General features: G+C 38.1%; 1 protein-coding gene across 9 annotated transcripts in view; it reads right to left on the bottom strand.

Annotated features, from left to right (window-relative positions):
* The window catches only part of prr12a (proline rich 12a), a 246,672-nt gene that overhangs the window by 198,420 nt on the left and 25,958 nt on the right, over nucleotides 1-22,294 (bottom strand). For 8 of the 9 annotated variants that reach the window (XM_055176538.2, XM_055176535.2, XM_055176536.2 and 5 more), the window contains one exon: nucleotides 11,342-11,503. The exons of the other annotated variant lie outside the window; for it this stretch is intronic. In XM_055176538.2, coding sequence (XP_055032513.2) covers nucleotides 11,342-11,503 — 162 coding nt within the window. The remainder of the gene's footprint in view (nucleotides 1-11,341; nucleotides 11,504-22,294) is intronic. 9 annotated transcript variants of the gene reach the window in all.

Here is a 22,294-nt window from a genome sequence, read left to right as displayed (position 1 = left end):
GGGTGCTCATTCAGACATTTCTGTCTCCGCCAGCTGTCTCTCAAATCACGTTACAAAAATGAGTTGAAACTCCGCGAATACTCGTCACACAAACATAATACACATATCCAAAGAAAGCCTGAAATGTCTACTCTTAAACAAGCTAATTATTATCAAAAACAAATATTTCCTGTTTATATAATCTGCATTGAAGCAAAGAGAGTACCGTTTTTCCTGGCTGAGCTCATTATCTCTAATGCGGTCACGCCCACACGCTGTTGACATGGTAATGAAGAGACGAGCTGTTCAAACCAGCAAAGCGTAATGTTTGATAAGATTTAAAGACTTTAGCGCATGTTTGGATTATAAACGTTATACACACACGTGAGGAATATCTTCATTTATGTCTGGACATTGAGGAAGAGAAGCGTTTATCTTTAACGTTACCTAAGAAGAAGAACAATGGAAGGCGCAATGGAGGCGGATATATTCCTGAAGAAACTGTAAGTCATTTGTCTTCATTTATATTTACTATCATGTAATATGTTATGGCTTGTGCAGTTTAGCCTACATAAGCAACCTCAACAGACTGCACGCTTCAGATTGAAAAACGTTCGCATTGTTTACAAACGAGTAACTTACGCGTGATCACGTAATGGCGGATTTCATTGTTTGCTGTACAGTGTTAGACACAGTTATTCACTTTCGTATCCTTCATGGCAACTTTGAGTAATGCTGCACTGGGGGATCTGCTGTAATATGATATTGTTTACATGCAACGCATTCCGCTTTACACGCGACACCGTTTTATTATGAGCTCCGCGTTGTTTACACGGAGACTCGCATTTTTTTTTATTATAAATTTACCTTGGCCAGTCTACCTAGGTGTGTGAAAGACGTCAATCACGTGACGAAATGGTGGCGCAGTGGTAGTGCGTTAGGCCGCCACGTGGTAGACCCGGGTTCGAAACCCGCCTATGCCAAGTTTTTTTTATACAGTATATTGAGTTTAGGCGACCACCGTTACAAGTGCTATCATTTACCCATCAGTTATGTATGTAAGGGTATTTCTGTGGACAATTAATGCTAACAGCTGTTCATAACTCTCTTACAGGTCTGCATCCCTCTCATCAGTAAACTATGAAGTGGAAAAACATATTCACACTCTTTGGACATAAAGTTGTATGGTAACATGAGCCACATGAAGTTTACAGCTCTGTTGTTTATCAGTTTCTTATAAAAGTTAAGCTTTTGAATAGGGTCCTACTGACCTTCATTTCTATTTTGATTATATTGTTAACTTCTTAATAAACCTCAAACAAACATGTTCATTTGTCCTCACATTCTTTACTGTAGTTCCCTCCTCCCTCATTATGCAGCTCATTATGCGAGCCTTTGTTTGCAAGCTGTCAATCAATCCTTCTCGCATACGGCCCCTCTAAACAAAAAGTGTCTTACAATTTCTAAATCAATATACTGGTTTATGTGAATGAGAAGGCAGGATGATTTTCACATCATTTTAAAGAAAAAACTCTAGACTACTAGATTCTGTTTAGGAAAGTCTTGTTAAAACATGTTTAGTATGGGTTTTGTGGACTTATATCAGTGACTTTAAATTTTAGCTTTTTTTAAAACCACGCATAAACCTTTTTCTCTCAAAAATACAAACATGTACATACATGTAGCTCATATAATATTTTAGCCCAGTTTGTGCTGAACACAGTGGTATGAGACACTTGCCATTATTATGTTTTAAAGCAACTGAAAAAAGACCAAATGTAAGAGCATGTCAGAACCTCTGACAGTGTCCCAAAATGGTCGGTAGGGCTGGGCGATTCGTCCCCATTAAAAAATCTAAGATTTTTTTATAAAAAACTCGATTTACGATTCGAATCGATTTTTTCCCCCCGACCCCATTTAAAACAAAATAATTGCAAACTGTATATATTTTTAAAATATATATTTATTATATTTAATTAAAATGCATCAACAAAAAATTGGGAAGGAATGAAGATTTGGCAAATTCAAAATGTATGTCAGTGTTTCCCACAGATCTGAAATTTACTTGTGGTGGTAGCTGGTGAAAAGGGCAATCATTATAATCCACCGACAAAAAATGGTCTCCTATACTGCCGTCCAAAGCGAAAGCGCAGTAACTACACGCTTGGTCAAAATTGAGTTAAGGCTTGAAACGAGCTTTATGACATCTGTTCTGTCTTATGACAAAGTCTCTTAGTTAAATTTTGTCCCGTTTCAGAGAAATGAGGGTGTCAAAATTGCAGTAACTACAAAATCCATGCTAATACCAAGGCAAACCGCAGTAAGTGACGTTACTGCGTTCTGGCTTTGTTTCCCCGGCTTTGACACCGCAGATACTGCGGTTTTCCCCGATCGTAACACACAACAACAAACCAACCATGGCACAATGCCGTGTCCAAATGATGGTTGAATTCGCGTTAAAACGCAAATAAGCAAATACGGGTAAGGAAGATAGCAAGATAATAACTCATACATAGGCAAATTACAGCTTTATAAGTAGTTAACTAGCCAGCTGCTAGCAAGTTTTGACCTACCTGTGCTCGTCCATTGAAGGCAATATCCTCCGACAATAATGATATAATCCGATTCAGTCGCATTGGTGTTTGTTGATTCGAACATCTCTCCACTTTTTAGGCAGCTAATCCAATTGTATTGACAGGGGTTACTCCTTTGTTTGATAAGAGTCTGGTAAAGTTATATTGTTAGGCAAAGTTAACGGCGCCCAGTCAACCTGAAGAGCGCAGCCGTGGCCGGCAGAAAGCACGCTGGGTGAAAAAGTACACTTCCATAATAAGTGCTCTTTTTCCACGAACTAATTTTGTAGGCTACTTAATATTAAAACATTTTGTTTAGTACTTCTTAAGATATAATCTTAAGAATATCTAAGTTTACATAACTGTGCTACTTTGAGACAACATGAAAATTAACTAAAATGGGCATACTGTTAGTTACAATAATGTATTTGGGACAAACATGTTCTTCTATTTTTAACTTGTGTTAATTTTTAACTACTGTTTTTAAAGCAAACCTCGTATAATGTAAATTAATAAATAAAAATTAATAAAATGAGTAAAATACTCTTTGTGGTAAAAGGAGCATTTTTAGCATTCACAACATGCAAACATCAATAAAACTATTACAGTTATTAAAAACAATCAAAATGTATTAAGAAGCATGAGAAAAAGTTGAATGAACACATTTAGTTCGTAGATACTGCACTCTGCTATTGCAATAGTGCTTTAGTTGTTAAAGGTCATCCAAAGGCAGAGTGCAGTATCTGCATTTTGAGAGTCAAGGGTCACATCGGTGGTCGTGTTTTTTTTTCTATAAAAATTTCTTCCTAACAAGGCATTACATGAATGCATTACCACTAATCTACCCACAACATGTTTGGCTGGCTAGTGTAAAAACTTTAAAGCCATTTTTCTCAGTTTCAGTGTTTGCATAGATACTGCACTCTGCCTTTGGAGGGCAGAATACATGTGACACAGAACTAATAATGTGTGACACAACACAATACTTTGAATTATTGAACATTAATATTAATTTCACATTATAGTTCATTAATCTAACCACCCCAAACTTTCTTTGCCATGAACAAAGCTGACACTGTTTGTCAAAGCACCACAAAAACACTTACTGTTTTTGCACTGATATATGAAGCAATTAGACCCCTTTTATCAAACTCAATATAATACAATACTATGTACAGTATATTAATAGACAGTGCAGGTCTATAGATTATAAATGTGACTGATGTTATAATTGTAATAATTTCTAGAGATAGGCATTTTTACTGCTTCTGCTTTCTATTTCTCTTTTGATGAATAAAAAAGCTTAATCCACTCATTATTTCAGATTTAAAAGTCTACTTGCTGTCCCGATGACAGGCTTTACAATACAGCGTAGCGTTTTTTATATCCTGAGTCAGCTTTAGCTTTGCTCGTTCAGTGCAATGGGCTTGACATTAGCACTGCTTTTTGCTACAATCTCTGTGCAAATTTTTTAGATTTTAGAAAAAAGATATGGTCTATTAATAGTAAGATTATAAAAAAATGGGATAAAGAAAATGCAGCGCTTGGTCGCAACAAGAGCCAGTTGTTATCACCATAGAAACCGGAGGCACGCTGAAACTTCACTCGAGCTTATAGTGCTCACGGCCGTTCTCCGATCGACTCTGGTTTTACACACAATATTAATCATACTTGGGACCCAAAGTAATAAACTAAGACCGACCCGGACCAGACTGGCCATTTTTTAATTATAAACCCGGAACCGTACGGGTCCTTAAGACATCTAATGGTAAAACTCTGATCAAGTTCAGAAACATGAAAGTATACAATGTGACACTGAGCTTGCTTCGCGTCGCACCCAATTCATTGAGAAACAAAGAGCACGTGAACGCACACTCAACGGGAGAGACACGACGTGCTTGCACGCAAAATGAAGCCAAGTTGGATGCTATTAACACATATGCACATAAGCATATGCGACCATTTTGGTCGCAGTGTAGTTCCCTGGCTGCTCAGTTACCTCGGTATGTGCTGCAGTTGATCCAGTTTGCCGTGCTGGATGATGAGTTTATGATGCACTGGATGATGAGTTTATGACGTGTGCATCTTCACGGGGTCTCTCAACAAAACACGGGTCATCCAGTCGAGTTCAGAAAATACGGAAATTCGTAAAGTGATTTTTTTTCCTGGGCGGGTCGCAATTTACCTGGGTGGAATGCCCAGTAGAGCCAATGTTTGGGAAACACTGTATGTACTGCGCTATACTGCAGAGGGGGAGAAAAAAATCTAAAAAAATCGATTTTTTGAAAATATGAATCGATTTGACCTACCAACTCGATTTTAAAATCAAATCGATTTTTTTCCCAGCCCTAATGGTCGGACCCCAGAGGGTTAATGCACATTGTTTTCGTGCTGTTCTGGTCTGTGTAATGACAGATATTGAGACAATTATAGACATAAAAATCCCATGGCACAAATCTGTTTCTCTGAAGATCATTAAAATAATAGATAATAGATAGAGGATTTATGCTGGGCAGAGAGTGACAGTGCAGTCTTCTGGCAACAGTGTGTTTTTTAAATATTTCTTTGCTTTCTGTTAAATTGCTCAAAGTCATTACTGTTTAAAACACTTGGCATCACATGCATGATTTTTTGTAAAATGACACTTTCGCGCCAATTCACGAGCATTTAAACGAGCAAAACGCCCCCCACCGACGGTTATGTTACGAACCGTCACATTTGACTCACGTCATAACCGTCATCACTTATTCTGAAACCGGCACACCCATTCGTATATGCGTACGTTAACGTATGTGATTACGGAATAATTTAATGCAAGCAAACGTTTGACACAAACGTAACTTTATATTGATATCTCATTCTGTTTGATTTACATTTCACCTCGACGAGAAATCTGATATTAACATACCCTGATTTGAAAGGAACAGTTTTGTCAAAGCAGCAAACACCTGGTTCTCTTACTTTTTTATACCAGCTACTAAAATGCTGCCTGTCTCTGCCAATTCCTTCTATCCATGCCCAGCGCCATAGATTTAAGTCGTCTTCCCTAGGCTTCTTCATCCTGCTGACAACCTTAAATTGTGACTTCTCTGTGGCCGCGCGGCATCTGCAGCCACACCTCAAACACCCCCCCAACCCATTCTACTTCTGATTAGCTAGTTTGTTAGTTTGGTTGAGAGTGAAAGATGTGTTCCTCTCATACTATTTGTAGGAGAACGCATGATTTGTTTTTAATTCGAAGTCAACACACGCCGGAGGAATGACTGCAGGGTCTTTGGTGAGCCCTGCTTTGAATGAAGTTCCATCGTGACAAATTAATAGACTACTTGCGGAGTGATTTGAAGACATGAATCAGAGGCACACAAAACATTGACAACGGTGATGCGGTCATTTAGAACCGTGCCTTGCAACCCCCTCCCCCCACACACACACACAAAAACTGGATTTGCATGATTCACGAGTCATTTTCACTTCGGAAAAGCTGGAATTCCGGAATTATCCGGAAAAATCACACCCCTGTTTCTGCTACCTTAGATTTTCAAGAATCCTCATTCTGTTTGATTTATAAGCTGGTTTCCTCATACGGACCTCAAAATGTCCCCACAAGGTAAAAAATGGACTGGTATTCCTGGTATTCCTATCTTTGTGGGCATATTTGGTCCCCACAACGTGATAATTGCCAGGTACACACACACACACACACACACACACACACACACACACACACACACACACACACACACACACACAATGTTAAATTTGTTTAGTACTTTCTGCTACATCTAGTATAATTTTAAATTTAAAAAACAATAATTTAAAAATATTTACAAGTTACAAGAACTTTAGTAATTATTAATCATGGCAGTGTTTAGGAGAACATATAATGGGTATGTTTGTTGAAATAAGTATGCTAAATATATTTTCTTTAACCATCCGCACACTAAAACTTTCTTACTGTGAAAGTTTTATGCAATTATTTTGGGAATTATGCGCTTGACTGGAACTTTTATGCACATCCCGTATGCAGAATTGATGTGCCCAAATCATCATGTAGGTTATGCGACGTTTATGTGCTTCCTGGGTGCAGAATTGATGGGAATCCTCGCACCGCAATGGAAAGTTCCTAACTGTTAAAACACAAAGAAAATAGATGCATCGTGTGCTCAGCACAAAGTGAATTGCATCCATCCAACAGCTTACTGAGACTATATAAAAATCAGATCTTTACCGTTTTTTTATTCGCTTTGGTACTATTTTGACAAGTATGTGGTAAAACCTCACAACTGTTAGTACAAAACTCAAAGCAGATCATCAAACATGTAATCACATGTTCAATTGACTTTGTACAACGCACAAAATTATACATTTACTTTTTCACCACACTTAATCATTGTGTCATCAAAAACTATCTTTCATATGAAGTAATTGTCTTTAACAATGCAATACTCACAATACTTTTGATATGCTTCTCATCTCATTTGGGTAAATACATTTGACCAGCACTAAATCCAACTGATCTTAATGGTTAATCATTGAACCATTTGGTAAACCTATATATTTTCATTTCAGCAATATACAGTATATGGATTTTGAGAATTACAGAAATATATAACATACGAACATATAAATTATGTGTAACCACACATGATAAATACTCTATTGCTAATTAATTTTACATAGTGGTAACCACAGTTGGTCATTACAGTAGATATACTGTAAAAGTGGGGGTGTAAACACATGTAAAACAATTTCTTTCCACATGGAGCAGGACAGAAAGCAGGGCATAAGATCTTGTGGACGGGATCCGTCAGAGAGGTGGGCATGGGCACCAACAGAGAGGTCAAAGTGGTGGACAAAAATCTACGGCCAAATGCTCAAGACAGGCTTGACCCAAATTACTGTAATGTAATGTAATGTGTGCACTAAATCTTATGTTTTCATTCAGTTACATTATAGAAAATATACATATGTTTCAATTATATCTGAAAAATAAAAACTACTGTAATTTGCCCAAATGATTGTAGAGGATGTCTTCATTGATCCTTCACTTGATTACAGATAGGATGGATATTTTGGAAATTATAAATTATGTAACCAATGTAAGTGTATTGCCTAGTGTGAAACTGTGTCATATGTATTTTATAGTACTGTAGCATATTACAGTTTTTCTCAATTGCTAAAACACAATTTCTGAAACCTTGCTCCATTTTCTGAAAACATTAAACACAAAACCTCATCTTCAAGCACTATTTGCAAAACCTCTGACTCCTCTTGCAAAATGAAACTTTCGCCCCAAAACCGTTTTACCTGTCTTCAAAATCAAATCCTTCTCTCAATCCATAAACAAAGTGATCAAAATGATATACACTATCAAACAGTGATGCAGATGATTATGTAAAAATGTCTGCTGTTTGCTTTTTCAATTTAATTTTCATGAAAATACATTATACTGGTTTCTGTTGAATAGTCTTACACCTAAAAACATTTAGGAATTAGTTCATTGTGCAAGGCATGTCATGCAAAACTGTTGACCATATGTGTCATAATATGTTACTATAAGCATGTTTTTATAGAGTTTTTTGTAAATGTGAACTGAATTGATAAATTCCTGAATCCTGAAATAGGAATACTTTTTTGTACTTTTTTTGTACTGTAATTTTTGTTTCAAAATCACAATTTGTGTAATTTGTTTACAGAAAGAAAGGTGAAAATGTCAATTAATCCACAGTTTATCCAAAAAATACTGACACATATAATTGTGTATACTTGGTATATTGACAACATGGCAACATTTTGACTGTCTTGTTCATGAACAATGACACATGGATTTGCCATTTTGATGGGACTGACATATTCACTAATGTAAAAATGTACTTTTGAGATAATGATCTAAGGATTTTTACCACCTATTTTAACAGTACTGTACTCTGCATCTCACAAACTTGTCTTTTGTTTCTGTGATACTGTAAAACTGTACAGCAGTCAGTACAGTAAAAAAAGAAAAGCACAATGTTCAGGGTCATACAATTTGTTCATTGTACATTATACAGCCTAAAGCCCGGCATACATTGTGCGATTTTAAATAGTCTTTTAGGATTGTTGCTTGCCACACTGTGCGATTAAGATCGTAATTAAGTTCATGTCACACTATATGATCTCAGTTTCCATCAATGTCAGACTGTATGAGTTTAAAGACTTTTAAAAATCGGACGCACGCAAACAAACGCATCCGCAGTTTTACGTCATCGATTGACGACGGCTGGGTAAACACACGCTGACGCGAAGGCTAAAAAACCGAAACAACATCTCCTGTTCATTTTAATCATAACTTGTTTTGAGCATAAAAAGAAGAAAAAACGAAGGAGACGAGTACCTGGCATTTGAATTTCCAGAGCGATTTCTCTCCAGGCTGCTTCATTTTTATCCTATCATGGTACAGTGGCGATGACGCGTTGTACAAACACTCTTTATTGTTTCCATAACTCCACAAGTTTCTCCTCCTGCTGTACAGTCTACCTGGTTCTTTTTTTACATTTGTCTGCGTTGATTTGTTGTTGTCGCTGCACTAATTGTGTCATCGGGTTCTGTGCTTCTATTGGTTATTGAGCTGCCGGTTGTCGTAGGGAGATGTCACACAGCAGGATTGTATCTCAAAATTTCTGACACTGCCAGAATTTTGTCGGAGGATAATTTTGATCGCAATGGTCATTAATCGGCTATCTGTGAACATGTCAAACTAGCGATCAAAGACGGCAGATTTTAGCCTGGGATTCCAGAAATCGTTTAGGATTTCAAAATTTGACCCAGACAGCTAAATCCTGGCTGAAATCTCACAGTGTGCACCGGGCTTAAAATGCACTGTACTACAGTATACAACAGTGAACTGGCTTATATTGGTTGTGTCACATCATTTGAAACAGGTTAAATCAATTTTGAGTGGTTGTGTTTTATCAATGACACATGTGCTCTATTTGTATTTGATTGTTGCCCCTTGTGATTAGCAGTATGCATGACATGTGCATTAGAGTGAATATTGTGTTTGGAGCTTTGCTAAAAAGTCTAAGTGAGATCTGCACATTGTGTTTTATGATGTGAAATGGTTTAAGGTATTAACAACAGACTGCACCAATTACATAAACGAGTTTAGGCAACTGAGGACTTTGTTCAGCCAATGGGTTTTCGTGTTTTAGCAATTGAGAAAAACTGTAATTTCAGCACTTCTAAGGCTGATTTGAAACATGTATCTTGCATTGTTTGCTGTTGGATGAACTGATTGTTAAAAGTACTAAACTAAAAAAAGATCATACCGTTGTGTTTCGGTGATTAAACCAAATGCTCTCATTACATATTACAAAAATCTTGCATTTGAAACAATGATTAAGTGGACTGAAAACATGTGCAACTTACTGAAAGCATTACATCAGGTTTTGAAAGAATGACCAGCTTCCGGGTTTAAAAGTTGCGGTATTGCGGGAAGACAGAAATATTCGTCATTGGCGGGAAAGCGTTTTCTCTTGACAGGCCTACTATTGCCCCGCCCTGATATTACCGTATTTTTCTGTCTATAAGCCACGTCATATTTTCCTTACCTTGGCTGGTGCTGCGTCTTATAGACAGGTGCGCCTTGTTAGTCAGTATGTATTAATTTTTTCATTTATGAGACAACATTACCGTCTACTGCTGCGAGAGTCGTCCTTATGCTGCTTCTGTATTTATGGAATTCTATGGGTTTCTTAAGGTGGAATGACGCATATTCAAACATTTCACTAGTTGGCTTGTTCGGTTAATTTAGACTATTCAACCTTCCAGGTAAGTTCTATATGCTTTGGTTTATCGTTTAAATAACTGATAATATTACTTTAACTTACAGACATCTATTCAGCCTGCTGTTCTGTCTGCTATTGTTTAGTTCAGTGGTCACCAATCCTGGTCCTGGAGGGCCGGTGTCTCTGCAGAGTTTAACTCCAACCCTAATCAAACACACCTGAAACAGCTAATTAAGGTGCTTCAGGTGTGTTTGTTTAGGGTTTGAGCTAAACTCTGCAGAGACACCGGCCCTCCAGGACCAGGATTGGTGAACACTGGTTTAGTTGAATAACTTATATATTTTTATAATATTTTGTGAAATAATGTTCTAAATAAACGCAACGTATAGTCCACTGTGACTTATATGTTATATGTTATTTCGTCTTAATGACGCATTTTTGAATGATGCGGCTTATAGTCCGGAAAGTACGGTACTGTGTATATAGCTGATTTTATAGGCTGACGATAGGACGATCTCACTATGGAGCATATCGCCCCTAACACTACTGACAAGATTATTAATGTTTATGTAATGTTTACATTAGGTGTTTTCTGCCTTACCTATAAAGCAAAGTGATGTTAGTTGTCACAGCTTTTAGATCAACCAAACGTATGTTGTTTGTATTGACAGATAAAGTGTGACTGCAAATTAAAAACATACATTATAATATTAGATTTGTGATAATAAACTAGGTTGTTTAAATATAATTATTAAGTTATTTTCTCCAGGCGTTTGTCTATACTCTTTGCCATATCGCCCAGTCCTTTGTCCCTCACAAGTTTTGTACTATGTTACTGGTACTATGTATTAAGCATATCTTCTGACATATATGTTGTACACCTCTAAGGCAACCAGAGACTGTTACTTTATAATCAGTGACTTCATTATCAAAAATGTTATTTTATTTTGTTGCATACTATTCAAATACAAGAAACACCTATGCAAATTTGTAAAATTCCTTTACAACCTAATTTCTGCCTACCAGTCTGCCATGATGGAGTGCGAAATTGTGACAAAAGGGAAGAAGCAGAGGGAGGTGGCTGTGGACCCCGGGACTCTAGTGCAGATATAAGGTTCATAACCGATGGATCTGGACCAGATGGGCTTGCGTGATGCAGCCCAGCATCAAAAAGTCCAGACAGGCCTAAAAATAAAACATAAAAATACAAACATATAATTAACACACTGATAAATAACTGCTATTTTATTACCAAAATTGGTACAGAGTACTGATTAAATTCCTCAATGTGTGATCCATGATTAGTTAATGCTGCTGATAAGAGTCCTAAAACAATTTACAATTTACTCAGGGCTCGACAGTAAGGCTTGTCCGCTTGTCCGGGACAAGTGGATTTTTTTGTAGAAAAGTGTAAGAGAAAATTAGTTGTCCAACTGGATAAGTTAAAATTTAAAACAAAATCAAATAGCATGTTACTTAACGTTATGTTAACGACAGAGCAGAACGCGCAGCGCAAAGACAGAGCGGAATATTAAACAGAGAGTGCAGCCCGCCGACACACACACACACACACACACGTTTACACCTTGCTGTATTGTTACTAAACAAGCTGCGCGCGCATGAAACCTGTATAGTTTTTTTCAGCAATGGGAGATATAAATTTTGGTTTCAAAATAAATTTCAAAAGTTTTATTTGATTAAATAGTTTTAAAAAAACATGAGGTTGAATTATGACTATAAATTGTATGTGAATTAGTGTTGGGCGATATGCCCTATTTTCAGATCGTCCTATCGTCAGCCTGTGAGATCGGCGATACACGATATTATCGGGGGGGGGGGGGGGGGGGGCGGGGCAGTAGTTTACTCATTTTTTTATGTTAATTTTTTATTACTCATTATAACAAGTCACTTGATGGGTGGACAAAAAAAACCAAGAGCAACACCGTCATGACCGCAACCTTCTTAAACCTGATGCCATTAATGCGTGCGCGTCATTAAAACCCTATCATGATTACTTAACTGTAAAAACATGCATCTGCGCGCGCGCACATACAAACAATTCAATGCATTGTTTTAGTGCTGTTGCAGAAGACTACACGTGTCAAGCAGTGGTGCTCTCATGAGGTGCCTTTTTAAACGCATCGGTCCAGCGGAACGCGATCATATTTTAAACACAATCATATATTAAACACGAGGGACGTGTTGCTACAACTCATTGAAATGCATTTCATAAACAGGATTAATACCTAGTGATCTGACTTCGGACAGAGCGCAGCTTTCTGCACGTATGCGAGAGTGAGAGAGAGGCGCTAATATGCAGCGGGTCATATTTTAAACAAAAAGTAAAGTTTGCCTCAGCTCGCATGAAACGCATTAAACTGAACAAATACATAAGGATTACTACTTTAGTTTATGTTTAGACTTCGGACAGACGCGAGAGCGCGTGCACGTGAGACAGAGAGAAGCGCAGCTGCTCATGACGCGGCGCGCTGGATTTAGTGGTAGAAGGAGACCAAGACGCGCGCATTAAGTGCAGGTACGTGCAAGAAGGAATTCTCTCTTTACAAGCTCTCCACGTAAAGTGAAGCCCACAAACCCTCATGTGAGGAAAAGCATGCATTGTGGGTGTTAATATAAAACTATGATGATAAAAATAATAATAATAATAACCATTCGCCAACTATCGCCATGACTATCGCCATGAAAGCCTGCCATTGGCGATATGTCTGAAGATCGTCGATACACGATACTATCGTCTATCGGCACAACCCTAATGTGAATCTCAATTCATTTTAATAAAAAATTAAAGGAATAGTCTACTCATTTTCAATATTAAAATATGTTATTACCTTAACTAAGAATTGTTGATACATCCCTCTATCATCTGTATGCGTGCACGTGGGCGCTGGAGCGCGCTGCGATGCTTCGATGGCGTTTGGCTTGGCCCCATTCATTCGATGGTGCCATTTGGAGATGGAGTTGGAGGTGACCAGGCACATCGGCGTTTTTCCTGTTTGGGACGAGTGGTTGTACGAGCAAGTTTGGTGGTACAGGGTGGAACGTAGCGCTTTTCTAAGCGGATTTAGAGGAGGAGCTACATGTTGTGGCGTGATAGCACTTTTGGGAGTGCTTCGACTCGGCACAGTAACACCCTCCCTCTCCCATTATGAGAGGGAGAAGGAGAGCGGACTTTTCAGGCGAGTCGCAGTGCTCCCAAAAAGTGCTATTACGCCATAAAATATAGTTCCTCTTTTAAATTCGGGAAAAAGCTCTAGGACGAGTTCGCAAAAGTAGGTTTTAGGAATAATTCAAAACGGCGGAAAATTTTTCATGACGGAAAATGACCTCATAGGGTCCAATCGAATCGGCTTGAGCCAAGGAATCAGAGGATCAAGAATTTCGTTTCTAGGACTTACGGGTCAGAAGTTATAAGCAAAAACGTAAGTGCAAATTTGGACTGTTGGTGGCGCTAGCTGGTTTGAGATAGAGACTTCAAGTTTGCTGTGGATATTATTTTGACTGTCCTCTATCAGTGTGCCAAATTTCATAACTTTCATACATACGGTTCTATGGGCTGCCATAGACCGCAATGGAACAGGAAGAAGAATAATAGTTAAGAAGAAAAAGAAAACTAACGGATACAATAGGGGTCTTCGCCCATTCTGGGCTTGACCCCTAAATATAGCTGCTAGCAGCAATCACCGGGGTCAAGCCAAAAAAGGGCACAGAATGAAGTAAAGTTAAGTTTGAATGAACAGTTTAAAGAACCTAAGGAAACCTTATGATTTCAGATGAGAAATACATCAAAAAAAGAATCTATGTTTTGCCCATTGCAATCGTCTCACTCTTATTGAGAATTATGGAATGCTAGGTCTATGAAGAAAAATATGTGAGTGGTGCTTGCAGTGGCAAAACTCATGTCCAAAAATGCTAAAGTGGTGTTATTGATTCAAAAGAGCCCACCCCGATATCTCCAAGATGTTCTGATGCAAAGATATAGCTCTTGCAAAAACGGTTGATAAGGTAATCTCATTGGTTGATAGGGAGTGATTTGGCATCCACCATTAATTATACTCCAAGCCATGAAAGGATTAATGCATAATGACTCATGGTTTTAGACGTACTATTACAGTAGTTTTAGGCAAAAAATTACATTTTCTTATCTCAAAACCACTAGGTGGCGCAATAACAAAATCATGCATTCAAACTTGGGTCATTACTAGTGATCGACCGATATATCGGCCGGCCGATACATCGGGCCGATTTTAGCAGGTTTTAGGTGTATCGGCATCGGCCGATTCGCGGCTTGCGTTCGCCGATAGTTTTCCCCCGGCATTAATTACAGACAGGCGCCCACAGGCAGCTCTGTGTTGCTTGAGAGCTGCCTGCAGCCCGTGCATTGCCCCTCCCCCCCCCACTAGCAGAGCGGAGCGCTCCAAGCCTGCGCTGGTAAGTTTTAAACTTCAAAGCCTCTTTTAACTGTTTGACTGAAATATTGCCATATACTTTGAAAGTGTTAACATGTTGCCCTATATGTGCGTGCAACCATAGCGAAGAAAGTTTGGTGGTCCTAATGGAAAACGCGAATGCCTATAAAACTGCTTTCCATTGTATTTAGGGAGCTTCAAATAGCTTTTGGGCTAACCGTATGCATACTGTTACGAACACTGGTCATAGGATTAAATAATGCTGACGTTGTTCCGTGATTTCGTGGTATTTATAGGAGTTTTATTCAGCGACCACCAGTCTGATGTTTGGACGCGACGCATGCTCATAATGCCGCAAGCGAACGCAGGTCATGTGATCAGCCGAACAGCTGATCATAGCTGGACAGGGTGGGTTTTTAATTTTCATCTCCATAAATATATGTAGTAGTAAAAGGCTAAAAATCAATATCCATTGCTGATAGTTTCTCGTCATTGTGGAGAGCGCAGTTCATGGTTGCATACGTTTATGGTTGTTAACGCGGATTTTCGCGGAATTTTAGTCAGCGAAAAAAATTAAGAAATTCGACCCAAAGCACTTAGTTCCAAACAGTTCCCACATGACTTTTATGTGACCGGAGAAGTGTTGTTTTGTAAGTTTTGTCAAAATTTCCGTTCACTGGGAGCGCAAAGATACATGCACTCTCTCATCCATGTCTCACTGCACCTCTCCCACGTGCACGCGCTCTACTATCTGACCGAAGTCCGTACACAAATCCTCATGTATTTGTTCAGTTTTATGCGTTTTAAGCGAGCTGAGGCAAACTAACTATCCCTCGCATTTATTATAGGGCACTAGAGTGTGTGAGGTACAGAAGTGGGGCAATTGGCATGTTATTCAGAATTCTTTTTAAGTTGTTATTTGGTCAGTATATTGCTGTCTTCTGTCTTATTCCTTGTCTTCTTATTAAATACATTTGCTCTACAAGAGATTAAGTTAAGTGCACTAAAACTTAAGACCTAAGCATTAAATAGGTTGTAAATAGTTGGTTACTTTCATGGATAAAGTAAAGTGTTCGCCTTGTTATGCTGCTTGGTTGCTGCTACTGTGTGTGCAATGGTGTAATTATTATTTTATTTATGTATTTTAAGCAGCACTGAATTTTTTTACTTGTTCTACCTCACTTTTTTTTTACTATTTGTTAAATATAGTTCAGTAAATTAAAAAAAAAATATATATATATATATATAGTTCAGTAAATGTTCCTTTTTTAAATTAAGAGTTGTAACATTTGGTTTTATCATTGTGTCATTTTTATGATATAAACTGAATAAGAAAAAGCAGTATCGACTCCAAATATCGGCTAAAGAAAATCGGCAGCCTGTATCGGTCATCGGCTAAGGCTGATGGGGAAAAATCGGTATCGGCATCGGCACAAAAAAATCCATATCGGTCGATCCCTAGTCATTACTGTGTTACATCTAGCTAGTTTTATGACTATACACTTTAGTTTAGTGAAGAAACAGTTATATGAACATAAAGATTGCTTGATATGAAATGTTTTGTTAAATTATAAGGCCAACTAGTGGTGCAGGGATACCATTTTTTTTGTGTGGCCTCAGACTCAGTTCATACAACAGCGTATCAAATCTGGTGAAAAAATCTCTTTTTGTTACGAAGTTATAACCATTTATGTGTAATAAACACAAAATTGAAAGGTTATATTTCGTTTTTTGAAATTTTCGGCCATTTCTGATGAAAATTTTAATATAATGCCAATAGAGTTTTTTGTTCAGAAGGTAATGTATTGTTCTTCCTATGGTGTTTTCGAGTCGATCAGAATAACGCTCGCGGAGATATTCGCGCATGTTTGTTAAGTACTTTTTTTGCTGCGCAGGGTTAACCATAAGGCAAATTCTGGCATGTTTGGTATCGTTGGACTTGGCAACTATTCAGGACTCCAAAAAATCAAGTCCTGTGAAAATACGCTGATCACAGCCAAAGTTATAAGCATGTATAACATTTGTATGACCACTAGGTGGCACTGTGATGAAACTCTGCATGCCCTCTCAGATCCTCACTGGCATCACAACTACCAAGTGTGGCGTCAATAGACATAAGATTGGCGAAGATACACACTAAAACCTGTTTTTTTGCCCTCTACGTAAAATTTGTTGACGCGCTATACGAAAACGGAATGGTTTATCAAAATTCTTTTAATAACTTTTGCCCTGAGTGTCTCTAGATGCTACATACTATTTTTCGTGGCAATTGGGCAAAAGCTCTAGGACAAGTTCGCAAAAACAAGTTTTATGAATAAATCAAAATGGCGGAAAATTTTTCATGAAGGAAAATGACGTCATAGGGTCCAGTCGAATAGCAAGTCAAATTTAGTGTTAAGGACTTACGGGTCAGAAGTTATAAGCAAATACATAAGTGCAAATTTGGACTGTTGGTGGTGCTAGCGGGTTAGAGATACAGACTTCAAATTTGCTGTGGAGACTTTTTGGACAGTCTTCTATCAGTGTGCCAGATTTCATAACCTTCCTACGTACAGTTCTATAGGCCGCCAAAGACTGCAATGGCGGAGGAAGAGAAAGAAAAAGAAAAATATAGCTGCAAAGCAGCGATGCCGGGGTCAAGCTAAAAAGGGCACAGAATGAAGTATCGTGATGACCGTTATGATTTAAGATTTAAGAAGTTTTCAGTAGATTAAGGTTATAATAGCCATTTTTCAAATCTTGAGTGCTCTGCAGAAACAATGGGTTTTGCCTCAGGTCATGTTTGTGATGACACCCACCAAATTTAATATACATATGATAAAGCAATGTTGAGATATAGCCTCAAATGACTTGACCACTAGGGGTCACTGCACTAAAACAATTGATGGTGTCTCAGGTCACGATTGTGATGACACCCACCAAATTTGATATACATATGATTAAGCAATGTTGAGATATAGCCTCAAATGACTTGACCACTAGGGGGCACTGCACCGAAACAATAGATGGTGCCTCGGGTCATAATTGTGATGACACCCACCAAATTTGATATACATACAATTAAGCAATGTTGAGATATAGCCTCAAATCACTTGACCACTGGGTGGCACTGCACCGAAACAATAGATGATGCCTCGGGTCATGATTGTGATGACACCCACCAAATTTGACATACATACGATTAAGCAATGTTGAGATATAGCCTCAAATGACTTGACCACTAGGGGGCACTGCACCAAAACAATAGATTGTGCCTCAGGTCATGATTGTGATGACACCCACCAAATTTGGTGTACATGTGATTAAGCAATGTGGAGATATGGCCTCAAATGACTTGACCACTAGGTGGCACTGCACCAAAACAATAGATGATGCCTCGGGTCATGATTGTGATGACACCCACCAAATTTGATATACATATGATTAAGCAATGTTGAAATATAGCCTCAAAAAAATGTTACTGATGAACTAGGTGGTGCTGTAACAAAACATTCCATACACCCTCACTTTATGACATTCACCTATTCATACAGTGCCAGCCACACAAGAGCCATCCAGCTCATCGGGAGCATTTGGGGTTGTCTCACTCATGGACACCTCAACACTTGGTCAGGTGGTGCTGGGGTTTGAACCACCCACCTTCCGATTTGTAGACAACCTACACTAACCACTGAACCACTACCAATACACACATCAATGTGCAAAACCTTTGCGAATATATAGCCTCAAATCCATTTTTGTGCTCGCCATCATATTTGTTGATGTGCTATACAACAACTGACAATAACTTTTTGTCTAGAGTCTAGATTGTGTGTACCGAATCCAAGCCAATCAAGTTTTTGAGTTTTGAAAAAGTGGGTATGCTTTGTTATTGAAAATGGCCGACAGAAAACGTTTTGATATCGTTTGACTCAGCATGCCTCAAGAAATCTTACAATAGCACTTTAATGAATTTAGACTCAATTTTGCAGTAGTTATAAGCAAAAAAACATTTTTCAAATCTTGTGACCACTAGGTGGCCCTATGACAAACCGTTCCATGCACCATCAGTTCATGACTGTTATGACATATAACATCTGGGGATAGTAGGGATGGGCATTTTCCAGTAATTTACTATTCGAATATTTAAGCTCATAAAGAACGAATATTCGAATATTCTTTTATTTAAATTATGTTAATTAAGACATGCGTCTTTTGTATTTTTCATTTTGTCATAATTTCACAGAAGGCTTATAATTACGAAATATCCACAACAAGCTAAACTTATATTCTGTATGTATATATATGTATTTTTAAGTTAAAAACATTGTAAAAATATATATATTTTTAAATTCTTCTTAAAAAATATCCTACAGAAAAAGGCGTTAAAACCCCATGCGGAGCGAAGTCTGAGTCAAATCCTTAGTTTCAAGTCGGGTCGGTCGTTAGTATGAATTCATTACTGTTTGATCTTACATACATTATATCATACCAAATATTATACACTAACCCCAAATCTAAGCGAAGTTTGAGAACTTGCGAAGTTTAAAGTTTGAGGACTTGACAAAGTAAACTATCATCATTTAAACCCTTAAACAGACTCCAAATAAGAGTCCGGAGCAAACGAAAAAACACATCTACATAACCCACGGCTCAGTCGCCATATAAATATCTTCTCAGCTTAGTTTGACATGTATTTTGTGATTAAAGAAAACCATATTTATCCTACCTGCTTCGGTGAAAGCCCGTTCTTCTGACTAGATACAATAATGCCGGTGCTGCGGAGAAAACTCTTCCTCGTGATGATGGTTATCCGATTAAAACCAACATACGGATTGAACAAGATTGAATATCTGTATTTAACATTATTTTACAAACAACGTAAGCTGGCTCGATAGATTATTGTTGACTGTGCAAAGTTACTAACGTCAGCTTAATTTAACAACATGTCACAAAGACGGAGCTTGCATTTAAACTGCCATGTGCAGTTTTCCGGTTAATTTTCGATAGAGCACCGCATATAATAAATGTTCTCCGTTTCATTTCGTTCTCCGTGTCTGTCTCGTTATTAACAAAATAAAGTAGACTTTATAACAGAAAGCTTACAAATCTTTCATGTGTTGATGCGTGCGGCGGAGAAGCACGTTTAATAACACAAGCCTTCACTGAGCCAGTGGCCAAATACGGCGCGGTGCGGCCAAACCTGGAGATAAATGGAAAAACTTAAATTCGTCTGCAATCTGCATTGCCAAACAATCAGAAATACATACAAATTAATGTTCATATATGCTTCCATTTAAGTCTGTAAAAGACAGTATAGATGAAGTTAAAAAGCATTAAATAAGTCGTAACCCTTTGGTGGCACATTAAAAACAAACAAACAGTCGAATAGCATTTTTTAAATTTGAATTATTTTGTTCCGATCGAATATTCGAATATCCGTGCCCATCCCTAGGGGATAGGTTTCTTGCTCATGGACATCTTGACACTTGGTCAGGTGGAGCTGGGGTTTGAACCACCAACCTTCCGATTTGTAGACAACCGACACTAACCCCTGAACCAATGAACCACTGCCAATGTGCAAAACTTTTGCGAAGATATAGCCTCAAATCAGTTTCGGCGTGCTCATCAGCTCATCTAGGTGGCGCTGTACCGAAACTGTGCACGCACCCTCAGGTCATGACTGCCATCAAAACTACCAAATCTCGTGTGAATATGTATAACTTTGGTGAATATACAGCCTCAAATCTGTTTGTTCACACTCTACGTAAAATTCGTTGACGCGGTATACGAAAACAGATTGGCGAATCGACACGAATTCCATAACTTTTTGCCATGAGTGTCTCTAGATGCTACACACCCATTCTTTACACTAATTGGACAAAAGCTCTAGGACGAGTTTGAAAAAGTAGGTTTTACAAACAATTCAAAATATCTAAATAATTAGCACGACGGAAATGATGTCACTTCGTGGCTTGACCCCTAATAATAAAAATAAAAAGAAAACTAACGGATACAATAGGGGTCTTCTCCCCTTCAGGGCTTGACCCCTAATAATAATAAGAAAACTAACAAATACAATAGGGGTCTTCGCCCCTTCGGGGCTTGTTTTGTTCAATTATAAGGCCATCTAGTGGTGCAAGCATACAATTTATTTTGTGTGGCCTCAGACTGTATTCGTACATTAGTGTATCAAATCTGGTGTAAAAATCTTATTTTGTTGCAGAGTTATAACCATTTATGTGTAAAAAACACAAAATTTAAAAGGTAATTTTTAGTTTTTTGCAATTTTCGGCTATTTCTGTTGGAAATTTTAATATAATGCCAATAGAACTTTTTGTTCGGCGGGTAAGGTTAGTTTCTTCCTATGGTGTTTTCGAGTCGATCGGAAAAACGCTCGCGGAGATATTCACGCATGTTTTTTAAGCGCTATTTTGCTGCGCAGGGTTAACCGTAAGGCGAATTCTGGCATGTTTGGTATCGTTGGACTCGGCAAATATTCAGAACTCCAAAGTACCATGAAAATACGTCAATCGGAGCCAAAGTTATAGGCGTGTAAAGCATAAGTTTGACCACTAGGTGGCGCTGTGACAAAACTCTGCATGCAACCGTAGTTCCTGACTGGCATCACAAGTACCAAGTATCGTGTCAATAGGCTTAAGTTTGCCGAAGATACAGCCTCAAATCCGTTTTTTTGCGCTCTACGTAGAATTTGTTGACGCGTTTTACGGAAACGGATTGACAAATTGACATGAATTCCATAACTTTTTGCCGTGATGGTCTGTAGATGCTACATACCGATTTTCGTGGAAATCGGGCAAAAGCTCTAGGACGAGTTCGTAAAAGTAGGTTTTTGGAATAATTAAAAATGGCGGAAAAATGTTCATGACGGAAAATTACGTCATGAGCCAAGGAATCAGAGGAAGCAAGAATCTTGTTTCTAGGACTTACGGATCAGAAGTTATAAGCAAGAACATAAGTGCAACTTTGGACTGTTGGTGGCGCTAGCGGGTTAGACATAGAGACTCCATATTTACTATGGGGACACATTCGACTGTCTTTTATCAGTGTGCCAAATTTCATAACTTTCCTACGTACGGTTCTATGGGCTGCCCTTCAGGGCTTGACCCCTAAATATTGATTAGATTGTGGTCCCAAACAGTCTAGAAATGTGTGCTTATATAAACTAAAACAAACGTTTGACTTTATAAAAGTTTGTATTTCATAAAGTTTATTGAGTAGGCTCGCATGATTTTTGGATGGGGGGCTTTAGAAAAGAGCCCAGCTCCCCTTTTGCACTCACTCTTGTATTAAATAAATATTTATATGATTGTAAAGTAAAATAAAATAAAGTTTACGGGACAGTTTCCCGGAAAGGGATTAGACTAGTCCTAGACAAAAAAAATGTAAGAGCGGTCCAAACTGAAAACAACTTGCACTGACATATCTTAAAATGCACCAGTGCCCTTTGTTTTGCTTCAAAATGCACACAAGTTGAAAAGGAGGAAAGTTATTTTTTGTAGGTGGTCGGTAAACACCCTCTATCACGCATTAAAACTAGTTATATTTC

Source organism: Misgurnus anguillicaudatus, chromosome 4 (genome assembly GCF_027580225.2).
Source record: "Misgurnus anguillicaudatus chromosome 4, ASM2758022v2, whole genome shotgun sequence".
Classification (NCBI taxonomy): domain Eukaryota; kingdom Metazoa; phylum Chordata; class Actinopteri; order Cypriniformes; family Cobitidae; genus Misgurnus; species Misgurnus anguillicaudatus.
The sequence above is the reverse complement of the archived record's forward strand: the minus strand, read 5'-3'. Positions and strand labels throughout refer to the sequence as shown.